The sequence below is a fragment of the Chamaea fasciata genome, unplaced genomic scaffold (genome assembly GCF_029207755.1).
Source record: "Chamaea fasciata isolate MVZ Bird 193981 ecotype frontalis unplaced genomic scaffold, bChaFas1.0.hap1 SCAF_9, whole genome shotgun sequence".
In the NCBI taxonomy this organism is placed as follows: domain Eukaryota; kingdom Metazoa; phylum Chordata; class Aves; order Passeriformes; family Sylviidae; genus Chamaea; species Chamaea fasciata.
In genome coordinates this window covers 20,236,007-20,258,488 of record NW_027094094.1, presented here as the reverse complement: position 1 = coordinate 20,258,488, position 22,482 = coordinate 20,236,007, and the positions used below count along the sequence as shown (strand labels likewise).

General features: G+C 40.0%; 1 protein-coding gene across 6 annotated transcripts in view; it reads left to right on the top strand.

The window, feature by feature from the left end:
• USP54 (ubiquitin specific peptidase 54) overlaps window positions 1-22,482 on the top strand; it is a 92,618-nt gene that overhangs the window by 37,268 nt on the left and 32,868 nt on the right. For all 6 annotated transcript variants that reach the window (XM_066191413.1, XM_066191414.1, XM_066191415.1 and 3 more), the window contains exons 2-4: window positions 8,292-9,133; window positions 11,783-11,875; window positions 21,699-21,833. In XM_066191413.1, coding sequence (XP_066047510.1) covers window positions 8,987-9,133; window positions 11,783-11,875; window positions 21,699-21,833 — 375 coding nt within the window. In that variant the 5' untranslated portion in view covers window positions 8,292-8,986. The remainder of the gene's footprint in view (window positions 1-8,291; window positions 9,134-11,782; window positions 11,876-21,698; window positions 21,834-22,482) is intronic.

Below are 22,482 nucleotides of genomic sequence, written 5' to 3'. Positions count from 1 at the left end.
GCCAGGTCTAGTCTTGGGCTTCACGAGCCGCGGGGGGGCCATGGCAGCATGTGCCAAACACTTCATTTCTGAGTTTGGGTTGCAGAGGCACGAGGTACGGTCATGTCTATTTGCTTCATATTTCAAAAAGGACAGGACCCAGCTCATCAGCTTGCAGAGACAATCTTTTCCTCTGATTTCCCTAAATGCATCAATCAGATGTTTTCTTCTGCTGGCCTCCTACTTGTATAGTTTTACTACCCCTGCTTGTCTGTTCCAGGTTTTTGGTGAGGTATTTGGTGTCATGGCATGTTTCCCCCAACTTGTTTGTTTAACTCTTCCACATGCTATGAACTGCTGTTGAATACAGGATGTTCTGATTAAGTAAGCTTTTTCTTGTGGTGTGTGCAAGTGTGTTTCCTATTAAAGTTCTGAAGTCTTCAGTGGGTTTCACAGCAAATGCTTCTCTATACAGAACCAAATTAAGCAAAAACGAGTTTCCCTGTTCTTATTAGTTATACTTACTCTTCTAAAACTACATAGTAATGATCTTAAACTCAGCTTATGCATGTGTGTGCACACTCGTGATTCTGCTGAAATGTTATTTATAGCTATACAGCACAGATGATGGCTTAAAAAAGAGGAATAATCAGCATGTTGTGGATGCTGGGAGCATTTGCTTTATATTTTTATGTGAAGTATGAATCTATATAATGTTCTGCAGTGCAGCAGTGTTCCTTCTGCTTGTCAGTTTTAGCAAAACAGGGAAAAAATGATGTACGCATTTAATACTGGGACCCAGCAAAGGCACCATAAACTGCTGCTCGCTCTGCCTTTACTCTCTTTTTTTGTGAGCTCCTCTATACTGCTTCAATTTTGCACCTTGGTATGTTATTAGTCTGTCAAGAACCTGGAGTTACAATCTGTCTTTGTATGTGGTAATGGTGGTATAGATAAAACACAAAATACAAGGAGCTAATACTTTAATCTAGAACTATTATTTTAATACCAAATACTGTCCTGAGCAAAGAGGGAGGGGATAAGTGTTTTTGTGGTACTAACAAATACATTATCTGGCTGCAGCTGTTGATCACAAGGGAGGTGGGAATTGTCTGCCCACCTCTGTGGAAGTTTTCACTAGCCAGTGTTACATGTGTTGAGGAAACTGATTTCTGCCCTGGATGTCATCTCTCCCCTTGAGCACTACTGGGAGAGAGCAGTGCATTGCAGTATTTGACTTTGAGATTCATAGCAAATCAACAGAAAGATGTATTTTTCCATCCAAACCCTGTCCATCTGTTTGATCAAAGTCTGTTGCTACTCTCAATGTGTTGCTGCCTTTTCTTAATCTTCACTGTGTTTCCTTTGAAATCAAAAGTACTAATGGAGCCGGACTTCTTCTGTTTGCCTGTTTTCCTGCAAAATCTGTTTCTTGTGTGGTTGTTATTCTGTATGGATGCGTGCATATTTCCACATCCAAACGTCTCCGAAGTCATTGGTTTTGTAGAGGGTTTAACAAAACAGAGGAGTTTGTGGTGCTGTAATGTGAACAGCATATGATTTGGGAGTTGAGTGCTACTGACTTCTGTTTTAAGCAAAGAAAGGGGTGTGAAGATTGACAGGAGAACTCACAGTTATAACAAGGTAGCAGTTACAGACTGAAGAAATTCTTTACAGGAGGATTTTTCTGTTCGGCAGTGAAAATCTGCAAGGTCAGGAAAAGAATGGCTGCAGGATTTTAGGATTTAGAAAGCTATCAGTCATTAAGCCATATGTTGTTGAATACTGCTGACTACTTCTGGAATCTTTTGGGGCTCTCAAGTCATTGTTGAACTGGAATTCACAAGCCAGAGTACAAATCCCTTGGTTTTTTGGATCAGTGGTGTTACCAGTGGAAGAAAGATGAGATTGTTTGTTAATGAGGTGCCATATGAAAATGGGCCTTGAAATTTTTTGGCAATAGCTGATGGCTGTAAAATACAGAATTTTGCAATCAAAATGTTTATATCTGGAGACTAAACAAATACTAAATTAATCTTGAAACTCCACTTTGGAAAGTCGAGGTAAAGATTTGGAAGGGGAATGAATGACTGATATCAGGCTGGCTGAGCTTTTGCTTGAGTCAAACCAGAACCTTCCACTTCACCACAGGGTTGACAGCTGCCTGTTTGTCATGTTTTCCTGTGTTGTACAGGATTGATTAGTGATGTTTAACTGCTTTTGAGCAATTGCATAACATTTGAACCTGCTGTTGTTTTCCCATTTATCCAAACTCCACAAGTTCCATGCAGAATGGGACAAAAAGCTGGTTTTACCCTACCCTTCTTCCTTGAGAAATGTCTAGCACCACTGGGGTGAGGTAGAGTGTTCTTTAAATATAGGCTTGGGAGAATAAACTTGGATTTCACGTAGAAAGTAATAGAAAATTTGAGGATAAGCACTTTGGAAATCCAGGTGAGTTAAAATGTAGGCTTTTATTATCATGTACAGCAATCTTAGAGTTGAACGACTGTGAAGGGTAGATCTGAAGGGAGTGCAGATGGTTTTGAAGGGTTTGAATTTGCTAGGACTGAGCAGACTTTCTTAATTTTATATATATTCCTTGCCTCTCCAACTGTCAGAGAAAAGTTGCTGAGATAACAGGGCTGTGTAACTTAAAGATGGCTGCTGCTTCCAAAGGATTTGGGAAGCAGGACCAGTGGACTTGTCTGCCTCCATTCCCTGTAACCTCCACAGCAAATGCATGCGCTAAAAGTACCATGATGCATGAGATCAGTGACTATTAATATAATGGTTTTTTCTATCAGTAGAACCCTTATCTGGGGAGCAAAATGTGTTTTGGCAATAAGCCCCACGGAAAGTAAATAATGTGGCATTTTCATCTCTAGCTCTGACCTCCACGCTCCCATTGCTTGTCTTTGAACAGAAGCCCTTTATTACTCGATTATTTTACACTGCGCTTGTATCAATTGCAGTCTTTAAGAAGATATGCTTTACTCTAGAAACTTCTGGATAATCTTGCAGGTTACATAATTGTTGATCAGAAAAGGCTGTAATGCTGGCTTTAGATATTGAGAGTTGTGTTTGGACATTTTATGTATTTTTAATTATAATTTGCCTTTGAATAATTGTCATGTTGTACTGGAGCTCCTTATCAGATGGGTTTTAATAGCTTTTCTCATTATTTGAGAGGCAGCTGGATATTTTGATTCCTCTTAACTGTTTTATGAAAGTCTGGACACAGCTACGTTACTGTCTCAGTAACTGAATAGGATAAGTGACATACTTTTCCATTATTCTGAACAGAAATCTGTGTGGTTGTCAGTTAGCACAGAACACAGGTGTTTATCACCTGATGTCTTTATTTCAGAAAGGGCTGCAGAAAAGACTGCTAGGACTACCCTGGAGGACAATCTTCTGCATTTCAAAGCCAATGGCTCTCTGCTGGGTTTTGGGTGGTTTTTTCTTTTCTTTTTCTTTTTCTTTTTTTTTTTTCTTTTTTTTTTTTATAACTGTGAAATATGCTCTTTAAATAGATTTGGCTGACTGTCAGGCTTAAAGTCAAATGATTGAGATTAGGTAAGTGTTTGCAAGATTTCATTACACTGCTTTAAGAGGCAGTCTACCAGAGTTTTATAAAACCTATAAGCATTTTGGATGAGGAAGTTGGAGAATGTTTTGCTATGAAGAGTATTTTCATGCAGTATAAAGCTATACTTGACCCCAGCAGCTTACAGAGTGTCACTTTGGAGTGTTTCTGCAGAATGTGGTCTCACCACGCCTCTTGTTGGTCTGAGCAGTTAACAGGAATGTAGAGTGGGTTGGTTTTCATGTTTCATGGTTTATTGGTTGTTGGTTTGGAAAGTTGGTATAAAAACATATTCTTTCTTCAGAAAATTGGTCAGGTTTTTTTCTTCCTATGACTGTAGAAGCATAAATTATCTATAGAAATGGCAACATTGCCACAGGGGGGAAATGCATTCCTAAAAGGCAGTTGACCCATCAGTATTTTGACTACAGTTTCTTCTGTTGGTAGATAGGCTGTATAAGTACAGTGATAGTGTCCAAAAATAATGTTTGTTATGCTAGTTTTGCTTGCTGTTCTCTCTAGTCTTGCATCGTTTGCATTATCTTGAGGTGATCTCTCAGAAATGGCCTTCACTGTATCTTCTGGAGAAACCTGTAGTGTTTGATCAGGCTTGCTGTATCTGTATTCTCTGAAGAAGTACATCCATGGATTTGGGGAAATGTGATTTTAGTCTTCACTCCAAGATCATTTTGATAGTCTTTATCAGCAACTTTTAGCCAAGCATTCAGATAATTTCCTTCCGGTAAACGGAAGGATTTCTCTGGTGTCTGATTTATCCTAACCTTAGCAAACTGTTTTCCAAAAAGGCACTGGGAAGATAGTCTAAGGTCTCTGGTACTCAAACCTTTGTCTTTACAACACTTCAGGGACTGAGAATTGTGCAATAGCACATGGAAAACAAGGAAGACTAGTATGAGTCTGTTGTGGGCACCAGTGGCACTGTGAGGTGCTGTCACTTCCCAGTTCCTGGTTCCGCCCAGTAGGCACAAGTAGCACAGAGCCAGATAATCACGTTTTTCGTTTAAGAGGAAGACTGACAAATGGGTGCAAGCTTGACAACAGAAGCATTACAGACTCCTCCCTGCCCCTTTCTCCCAGTAGAGCCATCAAGGCTGAGAAATGTATGCATAAAGCAGATTTTTTTCCCCTCTGTTGTCCTGTTTGTACTGTGAAAAAATTCTTGGTAGGGTAGATGAATGTAAATCTACCTTTTTGTAGTTGCCCTTTATTGTCTAGGTGAGCAAATACATCTGTCTCGTATTTCTGGCTAGCTGAGAATCTCAAAAAGATGAGACATCCTCAAGAGGAGGAAATCACCTTCTTTTGCTTCTGTCAGGTCACTGCCCTCTTCAGTCTTTTCTTCATCCACCCTCATGGTTATTTGGTATTGGGAAGTTTTTCCATCCCTGTACTTTATTTCATTACCTTCAAGATCAAATTTAAGTTGACTTGCAAAGCTGATTATCTTTTGGGATCTTCTAAACTCAATGAAGACTGTAATACTGATACGTCTGCAATTAAATATATTTTAATCCATGCAGAAATTTGTGAATACTTTCATCATTACAGGTACATTGAGAAAGTGTGTTCTCAAGCCTCCATTTTCACAAACTTTCCGTCTAGCTGAGAACAGCCGTGGGATTATTCTTGTCCCTCTTCACTGAAAGAGTCAAACTCAGGAGCCATCTGGGCGAAAGCTCTCAACAAAATCCATTGTCTTGGACGACTCTGTCTTATCTTGTTATCCAAAAGATCCTGATTTCCAAGCTGTTTCTCACCTCTTTAGGTTTTCAGCTTGTGAAGGCATGATTTGCCCTCAACACCAATTATCTACTCCCTACCATCAGAATAGGTGTTAGGATACTGGGGTAAAGGAATCTCTTCTCTAAAATCAGACACATTCACACATTGAAGCATTTACTTTGTTCTGTGTTTGGAAAGTTTTTTCAGAAATATAGGTAACAAACACCAAATTCTAGACCTCTGCTTTTATTTAATAGTTTGAAAAATACTTAATTGGTGGTTTCAGCCATTCCTAGTGCCATATGAAAGCATCTTTGTTCCTAAACAGGGGTGTTCTAATTCAGCCACATGCTTGGATTGGGGGCTCAAGCAACAGACTGAAATGTTTGGCTACATGAGACTGCAGGGAGAGGGGTGTTACTTTCCACACACCCCTCCTCTTCACCCCCCAAAATGAACAATGATAGCGGCGCCTTGCCAGAGAACAAAGAATGCAGCTTGAGATGTTTCTGTGTGATTGATTTAGCAAGGGAACAGGGGGATAAAATGGGTCTTGAAACCTTCCGTGGTGCATCTTGTAGATTGTTGTGCTCTGCTGTCAAAGGACAGACTGGTTTCTTCAGGCCAGAAGTACGTGCTGAACCGTGGCCAGCTTTGCTCTGGGGTTGTGCTGCTGGAGTGATGCCCCATGCCTCTCTCATCTGCTGAGCCTGTCTGCGTGGCTGGGAGCCCTCCCTCCTTCCCGAAGGAAGCTGCTACAAAGCAGCAGGAAGATCTAGAATGTTGGGTTTGCTTTTTTATTGTATGTTCTTTATCTGTTTTTCATCTTATCTCCTTATTAAAACATTTCTATAATGTTTATGTAATATGAGTTGTTATATTTCATTGCTAAGTTTTTTAGAGGTTGGCACAGTGCAAAGCTGTGATCTGGAGATCTGGTTTTGTCCTAATTGGGTGGTTACCAGCTTTAGTGTTTTTTGCTTGTTCTTAGCTTTGCAAAGGCCGTGTAGCCATGAGTAAACTGAGCGTGCTTCTGTGAGCAGTCATGGTGGTGAGAAGTCAGTTCTGCTAAGCCTGTGCAGAAGCAGTGCAGGTACTAAGCTTGCACGGTTACTGGGAGGGTTTGGGCCAGCTTGAAGTAGTCTTGCTGCAGTGGGAGGTGAACTGCGAAGCCTCTAGTCTTGAATTTTGTTCCAAGACAATAAAAATCAACTAAAAAAGTTTATTTACTTTGTCACATCTGATGCAGTTTGCTCAAAAAGTGTTCAAAAGTTAGTTTTCCAGCCTGTTTGGAGAGGAGAGTCTTGTTTTGAACTTGAAGTCCACTGAATAGGTGCAGCTCTCAGCTGTGCGTCTTGGGAAGGTTTTGGATTGTATTTTTCTTTGTCTGTAGGTGCTGTGGAAAGAATACTGAGTGTTTGGCTCAGTGGTTTTTGTGAGGCAGCACAGAGCCTGCCTGTCTCAGTTCGTTACACGCAGCACTCGGCTGCGTCTGTGGCACACAGGCTTAGCCGCTGCACCTATTGCATATGGCGTTGCTTTGCAGAGGTGCCTAAATTGATCCCTGAATAGCTCACGCGGTATGGTTGGCCCATGGTTCGTTAAGGGGTTGAGCAAAGAAAGGGGGCTGAGGCTGAAATTGCTTTGCAATGACTCCTGTGTAAGTTCAGCACTCAGGAATGTTGTGTGACGGGCACGGTAATGGTCTGTGTCTGCAGGCTTGCAAGCACGTCTGAAATTTTGCACGGCACAATGGCAGCTGGGAGGACTACTCATCTGTGAGCAGGTATTTGCCTGCCTTACAGCAATGCTGAGACTTCATTAATATTTGTAGAATGGGGTTAACAGAAGTACAAATGAAGTATTATAGAAGGGAATGTGTTAGGCTGATGTAACACATTTGCAGGTATTTAGGAAGTTCTTTGTGTTTTGATAGGAGAAGAAGAATTTATAATTGTGTGGAAGGTGAAGAACACGCCTTCACCTGGGGTATCTTCATAAGGCATTATACCCTCAGTTAATTTTTGCTGATGTACAAACCCTACGTATGTCTATTTTGTAGTGACTTCGGGCTTCAATTAATACTTAAATACTTCTGGATTAGAGTTGTCCTGCTCACACCAGCCGTAATAGCTAATTTCAGTTACTATGTGTGTCAAAAGTTGTATAATTCTTGATGTCATTGGGAATGTCCCTGGAAAATACTATGCTAGTTTCTGTAAACTTGGGACTACACTTGAGAGAACTTAAAAAAAAAAAGTGTTGCCACGAATCTTGTAGTTCCTGTTTCTAGGAATTGCTTAAATAATTTTTTTCCAGTTTCTTGTAGATGAGGGAAAAAGTGAACTTGTTGTGGGAAGAGCACTTTCTGTTGAAAATTTTTTGTGGCTTCTTTGGAAGCTTCTATGCCTTTTATAAGGTACCATATATCCCATGTACGTAGATTAAGTAGCATTTTAGAGGTACGCACAATTTCCGATGAAGGAAATTTGGAGACTGTTTTTTCTGGAGAGTGCAGTGGGTTGCTGAGTCAGGGATGAGCCTTGTGCCTTCCATGTTCAGCGCAAAATCCCAGTTCTAGGGTGGAGAATGTGCTAGCATGTATTCATAGAACCACAAATCCTCATGTAACTCTTTGAATGAATAATATTTGTTAAAAAATAACACTACAAGATTGTGAAGGATATATTTGACTACTGCCATGAGATTCACTTGAACGTTGTAGTTTATTTTTTTAATCTAGTTTACTTCTTAACCTTTCCGACATACTCCAAGCCTTGCTCTTACAGGCTTTTCTCAGAATCCACTGTTCTTTTCCATATTATTTTATTTTTTGGGCGGAGGAACGTTTAGATTTTTTGCTTTGTCTCTGAAGATTCAGTGTATTGTGGGAGGTGAGGCAACACTGGTCTTGGCAGAACACCACAAAACCAAGAGAGTAATTAAATGACGCAAGCCTTTGATTATTTTTCTCTCTCAGGCTTTCTGGCAGAGCTGGGCATTCCGATTGCAAAAGGAGGATCGGGAGAAGTTTCTAAAGATCGCATGCGGAATTCGAACTGTATCGGAGACTTCTTGCTTCTTTAAAGCTCTTCGCTCTCAAGTTCTGGTGTTACTTCTTTTTTCCCCTGTGAGGAGAATGTCTCTTTCATCACCCAAGATACATGTAACTGAAAGGGAGCTGCCAAGGTTGTGTTTTGGTTTCTTTGCTCCCTTGCTAATTGGATTTTTCCCATCTTCTTCAGGAGGATTATAGAAGGATTACAGAAGCTGTGTTTTTGGGGGTGTGGGAGGAAGTTGTTGGTTTTTTTCGTCTTGAATCTGGGACCTCCTTGATTTGCCATTTGTTCTCTGGAATTCCTGCCTGTTTGGAAAAGGGAGAAGCAGCATAACATGAACTTGCACAACTGTGGATTTCTTCCCTTTGCAAATGTTGTGTGGCTGCTTTTAAAGGAGGTTGTCGCATGCATAAGCAGCAACTGAAGAATAGCATCCCAGGCTGGATTTAGAAGAAGCAAACTCCTTGAGTCCTGGCAAAAGGATAAATACTGTTTAAACTATTGTTTGAGGAAGTCTGGCTGTTGTTCCAGTTTCAAATTTTTTGAAAGGAGGCATCTGATCAAGTCAATTATTCTGCCAGCCTAAACCTGCATTTTCTACAGCTGAAACGGGAAGATGTCTTGGAAAAGAAATTACTTTTCTGTGGGTCGGGGGAATGTACAGGGCATGTTTACTCCACGAAATACCACCTCAATAGCACCCAGTAAAGGTCTCAGCAATGAACCAGGGCAGAACAGTTGCTTCCTGAATAGTGCGCTACAGGTAAGAGCACAGAATAAAGAATATTTCTGGTTTTGCCCTCTGTCTGTTGCAGTATTTTCCTAGGCACTGTGCAACAAATATTGAGTCAGCCAAACTTGAGTACGTAATTGTTGGTGGGCCTAGACAGAATAAAGCTACTTTTGGAAAAGCAGATTGAGTTATTGAACAGCTTTTTAATTTTCAGGTTTTCCTGTTGAATTCAACAACATTTACACAGTCATCATTTACTGTACTTGAATGTCTTGTTAGCGTAAGCTTGTAGAATATCAACCAAAGCTAAAAATATACATAGAAAATTTATTTTAAAATAATAGGTTATTGCATAGCTTGCAGAATGCATACTCCTTAAAAGTAAATACAGTTTTTTTGTTTAACCAGTCAAGGTTTGATAATAACGATACAAGATCCGTTTTATGTAGTTCAGTTTTCTTTCTGGCTGCTGCTTTGTAGCTTAATTTAAATGACTGAGCGTTTACCTTTTGATTTAGAAAACCTTTTCTTGTGCCATATTCAGTGAAGTGGTGTGGCTGCTGTAGAGGTGTTGTCACCATTTAGATGGTTTGAACATCTGATGGTTGAGATTCAGTCCATTTGGCAGCAGGGCTTAAAACCCCTTCACATCAGTTTCCATCCCTTCATGTGACTTGTCTCTGCAGCACAGACTGGATCGCCATGGGTTTGACTTCTGTTTGTTTTTTTTTTCCCCATGGGCACAATCAGGTTCTCAACTAACTTCAGGCTTCCATACAGCCCCAGTGCAAACAGTACAGATATGTGTACCTGTGGCCCTCAATAGGCTTAGTATGTTAGAAATTACAGTGCAAAGAGAAGTTTCCAGTGATGTTCTGTATCAATTACCTTTATTAAGCTGTCAGGTGTAACGACTGGCTGCTTCCAAATATTGAGTTAGTGTACCTAGGTCTGGACTAAGTAGATCCTAATACCAGCTTCATGCCATTCGTGGAGATGAAAGCATCACCTGGTCTTTAATCTGCTACAGAAACCCTTTTCTTCTAAAGCTGGAGAGAGATAGGATAGTGAATGTACTTACAATCAAAGCTGAATTAAAAACAAGAAGGCAAGATGGTAATCATTTCATAAAATACATACTTCTGGGGTTTATCCTAATTTTTTAACACTTAGTCTGAAATGCTCTCGAATGTTTGTTGCTCCTTGCTCTTAGGAATTTCTATAAACATTCAAGCTAAACTCCAAAGGCAATTACATAAAAAAATTGGACTCATTCCTAAACATAATTTTTTTGTCCTTTTGTAAAGTCTGCAGTAGTTCTTCAGCAATGTTTGTGTGTAATCAGATGTTTTCAAGGCTTATGTTGCCTCCCAGGCCCTTAAGTACAGGGGTAGTTTGAGTATAAACACAGCCATGGCAATTATGAAGTTTTGGGAAACTTACAGATTATATTTAAAAATGTGTTTACTGAATATTACATATTGCTGTGGTTTAAATAGCAAATCGTTCCAGTTGAAAACACTTATTGAAACCAGCACAAATTTTGCTTGGGTGCTAGATTTTTTCTAGCTGGTTGCTGTAGGCAAATTCATCAGAAATAAGAAGTTTGGTTCCTCTGTGTTAATGAAGCATTTAGGCAGTCACATGCCAGCCTGGACCTTGCTGCTCTGTCCGGAGCCTGGTAGGACGTGATTTAGGTCAGGGCTTCTTGCAGTGCAGACTTCTGCCTTCTGAAAGCCTGGTGACTGAGGTTTGCAGAAAAGTCCAGTTACTGTTAGTTTGAGATGAAATAGCCAGTGCTGACCACATTGATACATGAAGAACTCACTGTAGAACACTTCAGAGATGGGTATTATTGCTATTTTACAGATGCAAATTTGAATAATTCCCCCTAGTGCACAGATTTAGTAGTAAAACTGAAGAATAAAATACCATGCTGCTGTTAGAGCAAATGTCACCTCTCATTGTTGCTAGCAGAACATACAAAAGCCTGCTTGCTTTTCTGTGCTGTGACCCTACCTAGTCACACACCTGTTATTACCTCCATACCTGTCCTGAGAGAAAGGCATAACTGCCCTAACGGGCCTAGGGTTAGTAATCATGGCCTGTGAGGACACGTAGTAATGATGATATTGGGCATAACGGATTTTAGTATTCTGCTGTTTTCATTTGCATGAACTGGCTAGTGTATATACTGTTGGTGCACCATTTTTTCGGCATTTGGGCTTTCTGCTCGGAACAAGAGAGCTGTGTAGGATTGGAAGAAGGGAAGAGTTTCGTCCCCAGCAGTCCGTGGGGTGTCCTCGGCAGCTCTGCTCAGCCTCATGGTGTGGTTGCCCAGCGGCCGGCCCTGGTGCCAGCACAGCGGAGCAGTCAGAGCAGGTGCTGTTTAGCCAGCACTGCCATACGGATGAAGAAGCGAGTTTTCTAATCTAAAAGCACATGGCAAGAAACTCAGAGGAAGGTCATGCTGTAAATTAGCATGTGAAGGTTACAGCTAAAGAGGAAAGCTGAAAGCATCAACTTGCAGTTAGATAAAAGGCATTCCTTTTAAAGGTGATCACTGATGTCATTGGTATACTTCTTGGATTATTCAGCATATGCAATTTAATCAGAACCTTATGCAATATTTTATTTTATATATTCATAAAATTGGCTGTGCCTCCTTTTCTGTTTCAGGTTCTCTGGCACCTGGACATTTTTCGCCGCAGTTTCCGGCAGATCACGACGCACAAATGTATGGGTGATTCTTGCATCTTCTGTGCTCTTAAGGTAAAAGTTAGAAATACAGTCTTTAAAATTTTGAACAGAAATATTGATGATACTTAATATTTTTAATCAAATTTGCATCTGAAAATTTGTGAGAAGAAGGTAAATATGATAGCTAGTGGTCCAAGATCCAGTTTCATAAAATGTGTTCGAGCTAAAAAATTGTGAAAATGCTGTTGGTAAGTTTTCAGTTACAAGGACTCTTCGTAATGGTGGGCAGGTCATTGTGAGTCTCCATTAGAACAGGCAGGAAAACACAAGTTTGCTTTATTTTCCAATTAATCATTTGGTGTACAGATATAATACCATACGCAGTCAGTATGCTCATCAACATTTACCTTTCCCTTCAGAGCTACTTCAAATGTCAGGATGGGGAAGGCCATTTAGCCAAGCCTTTCTTTCCAAAACTGTTGATTATGTAAGGCTATTTTCTACAGTAAATATTGATGTCTGCATTAAATGGCTCTGTTCTTTGTAGTCTGTTTTAAAAAACATCAATTCTGTTTGTAGCTGCAGATGCAATTACTGACTGTCATTGAGGCTGCCTGGACAGTAAGATCTAGATGCTAACTCTGATTTTGAGTACTGCTACGTACTTGAGTAAATTGTGCAATCCTGTGTCTGTTTGTCTCTATCAATTAATTTGTTGCACTTCTGGGGGGGTTTTCTGGCCTTCTTTCTAAATTTTGCTAGCTCAAACCCTTGGCTTCTTGTGGGAGAGATGGACATGATGCAAACAGGATGAAAATACCAGCTTTAATCTTCCTGAGAAGTGATTTGCCTTTCTGAAATTGAGGCTTAAATGTCTTCTTTGATCACAAATGTGTGTAAAATCCAACTAAATATATAAAGTAATTGTGGGAGAATTTGTGTCATGAATTCTATGTGCAGTAATGAAAATGACAGACAGCATCTTACAAAAACGGCAAAATAGAGAGTGCAGGTTTAAATTAAGATCATCTGATGTTCCCAGGCAATATTTATGGTATAACAGCTGTCTTGCTGCTGTTAAGTGACATCACAGGTGCTCTGGTAGAGAGAGACAGGCTTGAAATGAATTATCTAGTGAGGTTTTGGGCTGTTGTTGAGGAGTTTTCCCTGGCAAATGAACAGCAAATGGGAGACTATTAAGGTATGAAGTAAGGGAATTTATCTTTTTTTTGAAGGGAAATTTGTGTCAAGACATATCTGTTGAAATGATTAGACAGGATGGTATTTACAGCAGTATCATCAGAAGAGGATGTAACAGTGGGTTAGGAGCAAGGTAGTGCATCCAAAGTGAGATACAGCTCTTCAGACACAGAAAAGATGGAGTATTAAATAGATCCCCTTCCTTAAAGGGGAATGACAAGACTTAGGTATGATCTGGTTTCATTAAGTTCAGTAGGATAACTTTAAGGTATTTTTTGGATCATGCCCTTGAGTAATGTCAAGTGATTGTTGGTATTCTTTGTTAGCCAAGATGAGGTCAGAAAGAAGAGGATTTAGGAATTTACCATGAATGTAAACTTTTGCCGTTCTGGGGTTTAACCTAAAAGCATGATCAAGGAAATACCAGGAGATGAGACAGGTTCTGCCACGAATCTCAACTCTGCACCAGAGTCTAGGTTTTAGTATCAAGATAATAGTTAAAAGCCTTTCTGTATGGAGTACTGAAAAAGAGGGAGAGGGATGTGAAAGGATATTACAGGAAAGAGGAGAGGATGCACTTTTGTGGTTCTGGTCTTGAAAGATGACCCGCAGACAAATGTGCATGTGGATTAGCAGTACTGGTATGGGAGGGAAAGCACTACAGGAAAACTGGAAGATGATAGGATCTCTGAAATATATGTAGCAAAAGCAGTCATTGGGTCAAAGAGTGTTTAGTTTTGTTGGTAAAATCCTTGTTTTTGTTATCTTGGACTGTGTAGTGTGCTATTATAAACTTGGAAATGACAGGTGGTGTGGCAGAATTCACAAATTCTATGCCTGCAGCCATATGTTTATTTTTCAAATTAAGCAGCTTTCGAAAAATTTGCTGCTCTCTCTTTTCCCTCTGAGATATCTGCAGAGATTTTGTTTGTGTGTGTGTTTTTGCTTTTGTTTGGTTTTTTCTACCTGAAGTTCTTAGCGATAACGTTTCTAGCTGGGAGTTTTTACAAGCCTTAATTTCCAATACAGCAGTAATACTGCACCAAATCCTCTACTACTTTTGCACATTTTGGGAAACTTGCATCTGGTTGTGTGCAGAATTCCTATAGCTTATAAAAACTCAAAAGAACACATAAGCAATTAAAAAATCACCTAGACAAGTATTTATGAATATGGGCAGTAGCCAAAACTTGAAAAAGTAAATAAATTCCAGCTGGATCCAAATCAAGAAGTTAGCATTTACTCTATCTGTTCTTCGTGGGAGATTGCTGAGTGTCCTACCTAACTCTGTTCCAGAAACTCTCTGGGTGATATTGTGCCAAGCTTTCACTTTTACTATGTTGTGTAAAATGTTGATGTGTGTACATAAATATTCGAAAGTTTCCCCCTCCCCCTTTTTGTGTTGTTATCAAGTCAAGTACTATTTATAAAGGTGAGTTAAAAGGGCGGTTACTTGACTCTGAGTGAAATTGGGGGTGCAAAGGTCCCCTCAACCCCCCCAAGAAACCTCTGGGCACCAGAAACATAAGCTGTCTTGCTTGAATGCAGCTGAGGAGATAGGGGTATTCACAGGGGACAGCCCCAAACTGTGGAGGTGGTCACACTGATCTTCATATACTCCTTGAGCAAGCAGTAGAAGGGGGGAAAAGGCTGTTCAAGGTTTTTCCTTGTTCTCTGCTGCCCTCTGGATCAGTGTTTTCAAATTGCTCTGGTTTTGCCTCCTGTAAAAGTCTGTCTGTCTGGTACATGTTATGTGTGGACTTCTCTAAGACAAGTGGGATTATGTGCTTAATGTGCACCCAATACTGCAAGCATCACCAAGAGCGTGTTTTGTGTCCCAGGGCAGCAGGGTCATCCCCTCCTTTCTGTGCTCATCTCTTCCCCTGCCCCAGCTCTCCTTTCTGCTCTGGAAGCCTTTAACTGTTGTCCTGCCAGAGTAATGCTGGATTAGCCTCCAGGTCTTTGACATCCTCTTTTTCTTGAACCTTAGGCTTTGCTAAGATGAGGGAGAAGAAGTGGCTGGATCCAGTGGGAACACCAGAATTTGGAGCTCTATACCATGCGAAAATCTCCTATTAGGGTCTGGGGAGAGGTAATTAGCTTTGCATGCTGTCAGGTGGATCTGCCCAAAATACTTGTCCAGACACAGCAAGGTGGAAGCAGGACATGTTTACTCCTCAGAGCATGCTGGCATGTTCAGATTCCAGCCTGGCCTGGGAAAGGGACAGTACGTGTGGGGAGGAGCCTATGTCATGTTCCCCTACTTCCCTTCAGGGTCCCTTCACAGCATACCTGACGCCATCTGTCTTGCACAGAGAAGGGTTCATGCTCTTCTCCTACTCCAAAATGTTGCCCTGAAGTTTGACATCCTCTTCCTTTTGACTCTGTAGGAAGATAGTCTTTAAGCTAAATTTAGCCGTGGAATAACACTGAAGAAGTTGGGTTTTTTTCACATTTTCTTGGCTTGTTCCAACCGTTTCTAGGGATTCGAATGTCATGCACAGTATTTACTGTAAATGCTCGGTTAGCTCTCTAAATATTACTTGTAATTTCAAATATGGGATTACAGGACAGTGATGTCATACCTGATCAAATCACATTTTATTTTTGTACCACACTGAAGACTTCCATTTCACAAATTCTTAAGGTAATTTTAAAACTTGGTGTGCTACCTGACTGTGTTTATGTAGTTAGAAAATGAACCTTGAAATCTTTCCAGATACGCATTCCTTGGTTATTTGGAAGGAACCTTGCATCAAGAGCTATATAAAGGGAGAGGTTTTTTGCTGGAATCCCAAACACTGCTCCTTAAGATATGGCATTATTAAAATATTTTTTTCAGTACACAAACTGTCCTTACCACTGTGTGGTTTGCCTGCTATAACACTGGAACAGCTTTTTGATTTATTATTTGTGCTGAAGTCTACTATGATTTGGTTTATTTTCCTTTTTTTTTTTTCAGCATGACTTTGCTTTGGTGTTTATCACAGCTGGAAGAGGGTAGGAAGGGGGAAATCCGTCCACTGTACTGAGCATGCCACAGAGAGTTTGTTCTCCTTCCAGGGATTGTACTGGGAGCTCCATAGTGCCAGGATACAGGACAGAGTGTTTTTTGTAGGTCACAAAGAAGAATGTTCTATTGATTGATAAATTCTAATAGGGCTGGTCTTTTCTGTTGTTTTGTCATGTGCAACAAAAGCAGGAAGAATGTGAATTTTCTGTGTAGAAATGATGTTGTTGTTTAAGGTGAAAATGGAGAACGGTAGGGTTTTACAGCGCTTTATAAAAATGGAATGACTATAGTTGGTTCTGAAAAGCCACTTGCTTGAAATTGAGTGATTTATTATGAAATGTTCATGTGGTTGAGACTATAGTAGGTTGGTTGCAAAGATTTCATCCTCTTGTTCTATGCTATTTTTCAAATGACAGTAGTATTTCAGGATAAAACAGTAGTCAAAACACATAAAATAATTGCATTGTTTGAACTTTTTTCTTCAGTTTGCACTTGTAATTAACTGCCTGCCAAATAAACTGGCAGCAAGTACAGTTTCCTGAGTTAATAAACTGGTAATTGAGGCTTCCAAATAACAATTGGCAGTTTTGATCTTGATCAAGCAGTTGATGAATTGTTACCTAGTAGATGTGCACGTTCTATGATTTGAATATCTTTCCCTGCTGCCTTCTTAAACAACACTTGTGAAAGTATTACTTTCACTTGATTTTGGTCGTAGCCAGGAGGACCTGACTTGACAGAGTCTGTACTGGGGACCAGATCTTAATGTTCAGGGTGCAGTGTGAGTACAAATGGAGGAGACACAACAGAAAGAGGAATAAATGGAAATCTGGGTTGGTTGTTATCAGACTTGGAGGTTTGAAAAGAGATCAAAAGACACAAAACCAAGTCGACATAGAATTTGTTGCAGCCTTTAAGGTGAATATAGCATGAGGAAATGTGGAGAAGAAATGTGAGCTAGTGGAAATACTGTGGGTGGAGGCTGATGTGTTTGGATAGGAGAAAAGTGATATTTAGCAGCCATTTGAAACAGGTTGTTGTGCCGAGTACAAGAGTTCACTGGGAGAGTGTGGTGTTCTGAATGAGAGATTAGGTACTACGAGCAAGAAAAAAAGGTCCACTGAATGGAACAGGGTAAGAAGGGCATGCTGCTGAAATGGAGAGAAAGCTTAAAAAAATTACGCAAACAAAAATCCTATCACCAAAACCCAGAAACAATCGATTAGTGTAGGGAATACTAAGGCATTTGAGGGGGAACGTGTTTTGTTCTTTGAAACCCCGTACCACTAGAGCTGCAGTGATATCTCTGTACAGAAGAAACTTCTGTGTAATTCTGGGAGGGAATAGTTAGTTCTCAGAAAACTGCCAAGGACACAGTTCAAAATTACAGTGCATGAACACTGTTCTGATTCAGTAGCTGTTCCCTATTGTCTTCACCCATCAATTTATTCTTATGTCAGCCTACTTTTGCATGCTTGATTAAAAAGTCACATGTGAATGTATATCAAGTTTGGTTTGTTTCCTCAGGATGGTTAGTTACACAGTGCAGATGTCAGTTTATTCCAAATAAATGGAATTCTTCTTTCCTGGGGAGGAAGTTGATTCCAAACACTAATAAAAATAATGGAGGAGATCTTGTAAATTATGGGGGGAGAGGTTCACAGTTCCTACAACTTTCAAATCTTTAAAAGAGCTCCCAAGAATGCATGTCAATCCCATGAATTACCTAAAAGAATACTTGCTATCTTTATTCTCTATTATTCTTTATTTAAACCAGGTGAAAAAAACCTGGTTTATGATCATGCACGTGAATTTTAGTGTTCTGAAACATCTTCAACGTTTTTGAAGGAGTTGCGTGATAAATGTAGCTTGTCTCAAAACTTAGGTTATTTTCCTTTATTTGATCTTCAATCAATGTACATATGGAAATTCATACTGATCCCCACACCCACACTTCTCAAAGTGGAGGACATTGTTTTGGAAGCCCACTGACTCTGCCAGGCTTTGTTCTGATGTGTGTCATTCTGATGTGTGTCAGGGGCCCAGCTGTGTAGTAGTAGAAAAGATAGGAAGACTTCAGTTAAAAAAACTATAAAAAATCCTTCTGAATAGTAATAAAGTGAGGCCCTACAACTGATTCTTTGGTATGGTTCAGGAAGTTCAAGGTTTGAACCTCTCTGAAAGCAAGCTGGTGAAAGATAACAATGTAATTGGAGTTGATCTTAGTATTTGGGGAAGGACTATATGCAGCTGATGGGCTTTGTGAATTTATTGGTCTTAAAGAACACATGCACTTCGTAATTCTCTTCTCTACTACCCTTTCCAGACTTTTGAAGAGCTGTAGGGAAGGGGATGTGAAAGGAGATGGGCTTTTTTCCCATATAGATCTCTCATAGGAATGCAGTATAACCAGAACACAGACTTCCTATCTGAAAAATCCCTTGCTCACACTGTTCTTTCTTAGCTTGTAGACTGACCAACGTGCCAAGAACGTGTCCTCAGTGTAGAAATCAAAGTACTGCTATTAATACAGCGTTAGTAATTCTTAGATTTTATGTTGAGCTAATTCTTTTTTTGTTCTGCACCCTTGATTTTAGTTACCGCAAATAGGTAAAATAGAAGAAACTTCGCGTTTTCGTGGGGCTTTTAGCAGTCTCCATTCGTATTGTTACCACTGTTACAACACGCTCATTTGTGTTGGAATGTAGCCATTGAAAGGGATCGTCAGTGCAGGGACTATGCTGGTGGGATTTCCACCGTCTTCAGTTTCAGAAGCTGAAGAAGTTTTTGGAGGAGAACAAAGTTTGTATGTTTCAAATATGAAGTTGTCACGTTCCGTAAACCCTTGGAAGAAAGGTGCCCTGGATAACTCCTGGGGCAGAATCAGGAGTGCTTTCCTGGTCTGCACCAAGCTGCCTTTCATACAAGTATGGAACCAATGTTTGAGCAATTAACAGGATCTCTCACAGGCAAGACCTTAAATTCAGCAGGGAGATCTGACTTAGATAATGTAAAGTGATGAAATTGCAGGAAATGCCACACCTGTCCATGTAAGGTTGAGAGACAAGAAAGACTTGTTCTGAAGGGGAGCAAAGAACTTATCTTGAAAAAGAAAGGGGAATCAATCCCAACAGCCCCATCTCCCCCGACCCCACTGACTGAAACCTAAGAAAAACTAAACTCCCCTGTGTTCAAAGTGCTTTTGACTCCATTTGAGGTGCTTTTGGGGCTTCTTACAAGCACAGGATTCCAACGTGCTCTAAACTACACTGTGCAATGACATAATAAGATTTGATCTTTATTAGATTAAAATGCACAATTACTCACTGGTTTTAAGATTTTTTTTCTCTCCTGTAATCTAAATGAGACTATATACCATTGTGTGCCACGTCATTACAAATTTGAAGAAGCATTCTTCCATGTAATATTGGGATCTGTTACATCCTGATTTTTGCATTCTTCACAGAATTGACATTGCTTATTTATTTTTTTGTTCCTCGGTAAGTATACTGTTTCTTTAAAGATGGAAGTTTAAACGAAGAGTTTCCTTGTTTGCTTCTCCTTTTACCTCATTTAGAGCCTGCATTGTTTCTCACCCCTCAGGAGTACAGTGCCATTTCAGGGCTCTCATTGAAGCAAACCAGGTCCTGCCCATCAGATCGCAGCAGTGAGGTTGTGGACCAGTTGCTAGAGAAGTGGCTTTGATCTATTAAGTGAGATTGAATAAGCAGAATAAACACATTTCTGAAGCACAGTTGTGAATATGTTGAAGTGCTCTTAAATTATTCAATGTAAAATGTGAAGCAGGATGGAGTTATGCTTCACTGCCTTTTTTTTTTTTTTTTTTTGAGGGTCACTGAAATGAGAAAATTCACTAATGAAACATGAAACTTGCTCAGTTATCAGAGTGACAGGAATGGCAATCAAGTTTAAGTGCAGAGACATTGTCGTTCTTTCTGTTTTATGTCTGTATATATAAAAAATAGCTGAGGAGGGGTATTGTCTGTTGTTCATGCAGTATGATACTGCCTCAGTTTCTCTGCATTGCCCTTTTCTTATGGTTCTGTGATACTCTAATAAAGGCAGTAGTAGAAGAGCTGTGGGCTTCAGCACAATGGACTGTGACTGAGCACCTTGAGGACTACCAAAATAAAAGCTGCAGTAAAGAGAGAGAGGCACATTACATCTGTTAGACTGTGTCAACCCTATCAATTGTACCATTCCTATGGGCAGAAATAGCAGGGGCGTGGAGGTTGGTTTTCTGCCTGTGCAGTGACAGCTGTACTCTGCACTTTTTCCAGCTTCCTCAAAACAGACAAGGTTGTACCATTTGGCAGACCTCCCAGCTTACCTTCTCATTTCCTGATAAGAAACAAGTAAAAACAGTTAAAGGAGAGAAAGATTTAGATCATTTCCAAGTAATGTAGATCCTAAGTATGTTGGGGAGAAGGTTTCTCTAATTAAAGGAAGAAGTGCTCTGTGAATTGTGAATCACTGCAGATTAGTATAGATTTGAAAGAAAATCAAACAGGCAAACCAGTTGGATTTTCCCCTCATTTTACTAAGTTTAGAAGGCAGAAAAGGAAACTGGTGCACAATTCAAGGTTATCCCTTCTCCTCTCATGCAGTATGAATTGAGCTTTTCCACAGTCTTTAGAGAAATTGTGAGGGAAGTTTTATAGGAAAGGACAAGCAGAATTTTGAGATTGACACTGATGGAGATGGTTGCTTGTCATATGAAATGAGGTAGAAAGTAGAGCACAGTGGTGATGGAGAGTTGTCTTGTATTAAAATAAGGACTAGAGATTTTTTACTTAGACTGAGGATCTTGCATACAAAATTATGGTCCTGTTTTTGTAGGAAGGGCACAGTGAAATTTAACTGTTCAGGTGATGGTTTGGATATTTCACACACGTGTGCGCACAAACACACAGAATAAACGTGGGCGTTTAATCAGTTGGGGAATATGTACGGAACTTTGATGCGTATAACCCACACTTCAGACAATAATGTGTCTTTTTAGAACTACTTATTCTTGCAAATGGTTGTTACCCAGGTGATGTGTGAGTTACAGTTACGAAAATGCAGGTTTATGGCAGCAAGTGAACGGCTGGCTATACATAGGAACTGCCATTCCTATTCGCGTCATGCCTTTTCCCTCCTGCATGCTGATACAAAAAACATCTAATTCTTACCCACTTGGACTTAGGAAAGGTAAATTTTGTCAAGTGTGCAAGTATAAAGTTGAAGCTGTTTAAGGGCAAGAGATGTTTGGAAGGAGTTGCTTAAAAGAGGAAGCAAGGTGGCGTGGGTAAGCTGGAAGTGAGAAAATTAAATGGAGTGAGAGAGAGATGGGAATAACAAGTACAAAGTTTTGGTGTTCATTGTATTTGCTTCAGGAGTCAGATTCGGAGAAAGAAAAATAGATCCAGTGGGGTTGATACTGAGGGAAATTTTCTCCTGAACTCCTAACCCTCCCTTGTATATGTGAAAGGAAGAAATACACAAAGGTGCATATGATTTCAAAGGAGGAACTTTCAGAATTTTCTCTTATAGTCCGTGTACAGCATCTGTGTGTTTCAGGATCCAAACAAGTTAAATGTTTACTGTTTGTTTTCAGATCAATTGAGTCGTATTTTGAAAAATACAGTAACTTTACTATCTTCTTGGGTTTTTTGCTAGGGTATATTCAACCAGTTTCAGTGTAGCAGTGAGAAAGTGCTGCCTTCTGATGCCTTGCGCACTGCTCTTGCAAAGACATTTCAGGATGAGCAACGCTTCCAGCTGGGCATCATGGATGATGCTGCTGAATGTTTTGTGAGTATAACTGAAAGATGGTTTGACAGGCAGAGATGTGGCCCACCACTACCCAGTCTTCCCTGATTTTTTCCCCCCCCTTATTTTTCCTTTTCCCAAATTGCAACAGACTTTGCAGTTGGGCCTGGAAAATTGCATGGAGAGATCCACAAACTAATGATTTGGAAATGGTAATATCATTGGTAACTGGTTTTGCAGTTTCTTTTGCATATATACTGCTTACCCTCTCCAGTCTGCTTTAGATGTGAATTATGAAAAAACTGCCCTAAAAGAATGATCCAGGGTTCTAGTTTTAAGGATCACCTCCAGAGGGTAAAAGGACATTTCTTTTGCCAGTTATTCTGAAATTGCATTTTCACAGGAAAACTTTTCAAGGGAAACTGTACAATGTTAGAGCTGTTTTAACAAATAATTAATCTTGACCTATTTATTGCAGGCCTATAAACCACCCAGGCAGCTAGTAGTGTTGTGTTAGTGAAAAATCTTTTGCTGGAAGAGTTGTCAAGAGATTTCTGGTACCCACAGATTAATGTTGGAAACAGTGGGAGGAGAGAAGGTCTTGGGACAAGAACTCCTGGGGACTTGAAAACAGATGTAGTTGTATGAATGAATATCTGGAAAATGTTCAGTCCTCTTGTTTCGTACAGAA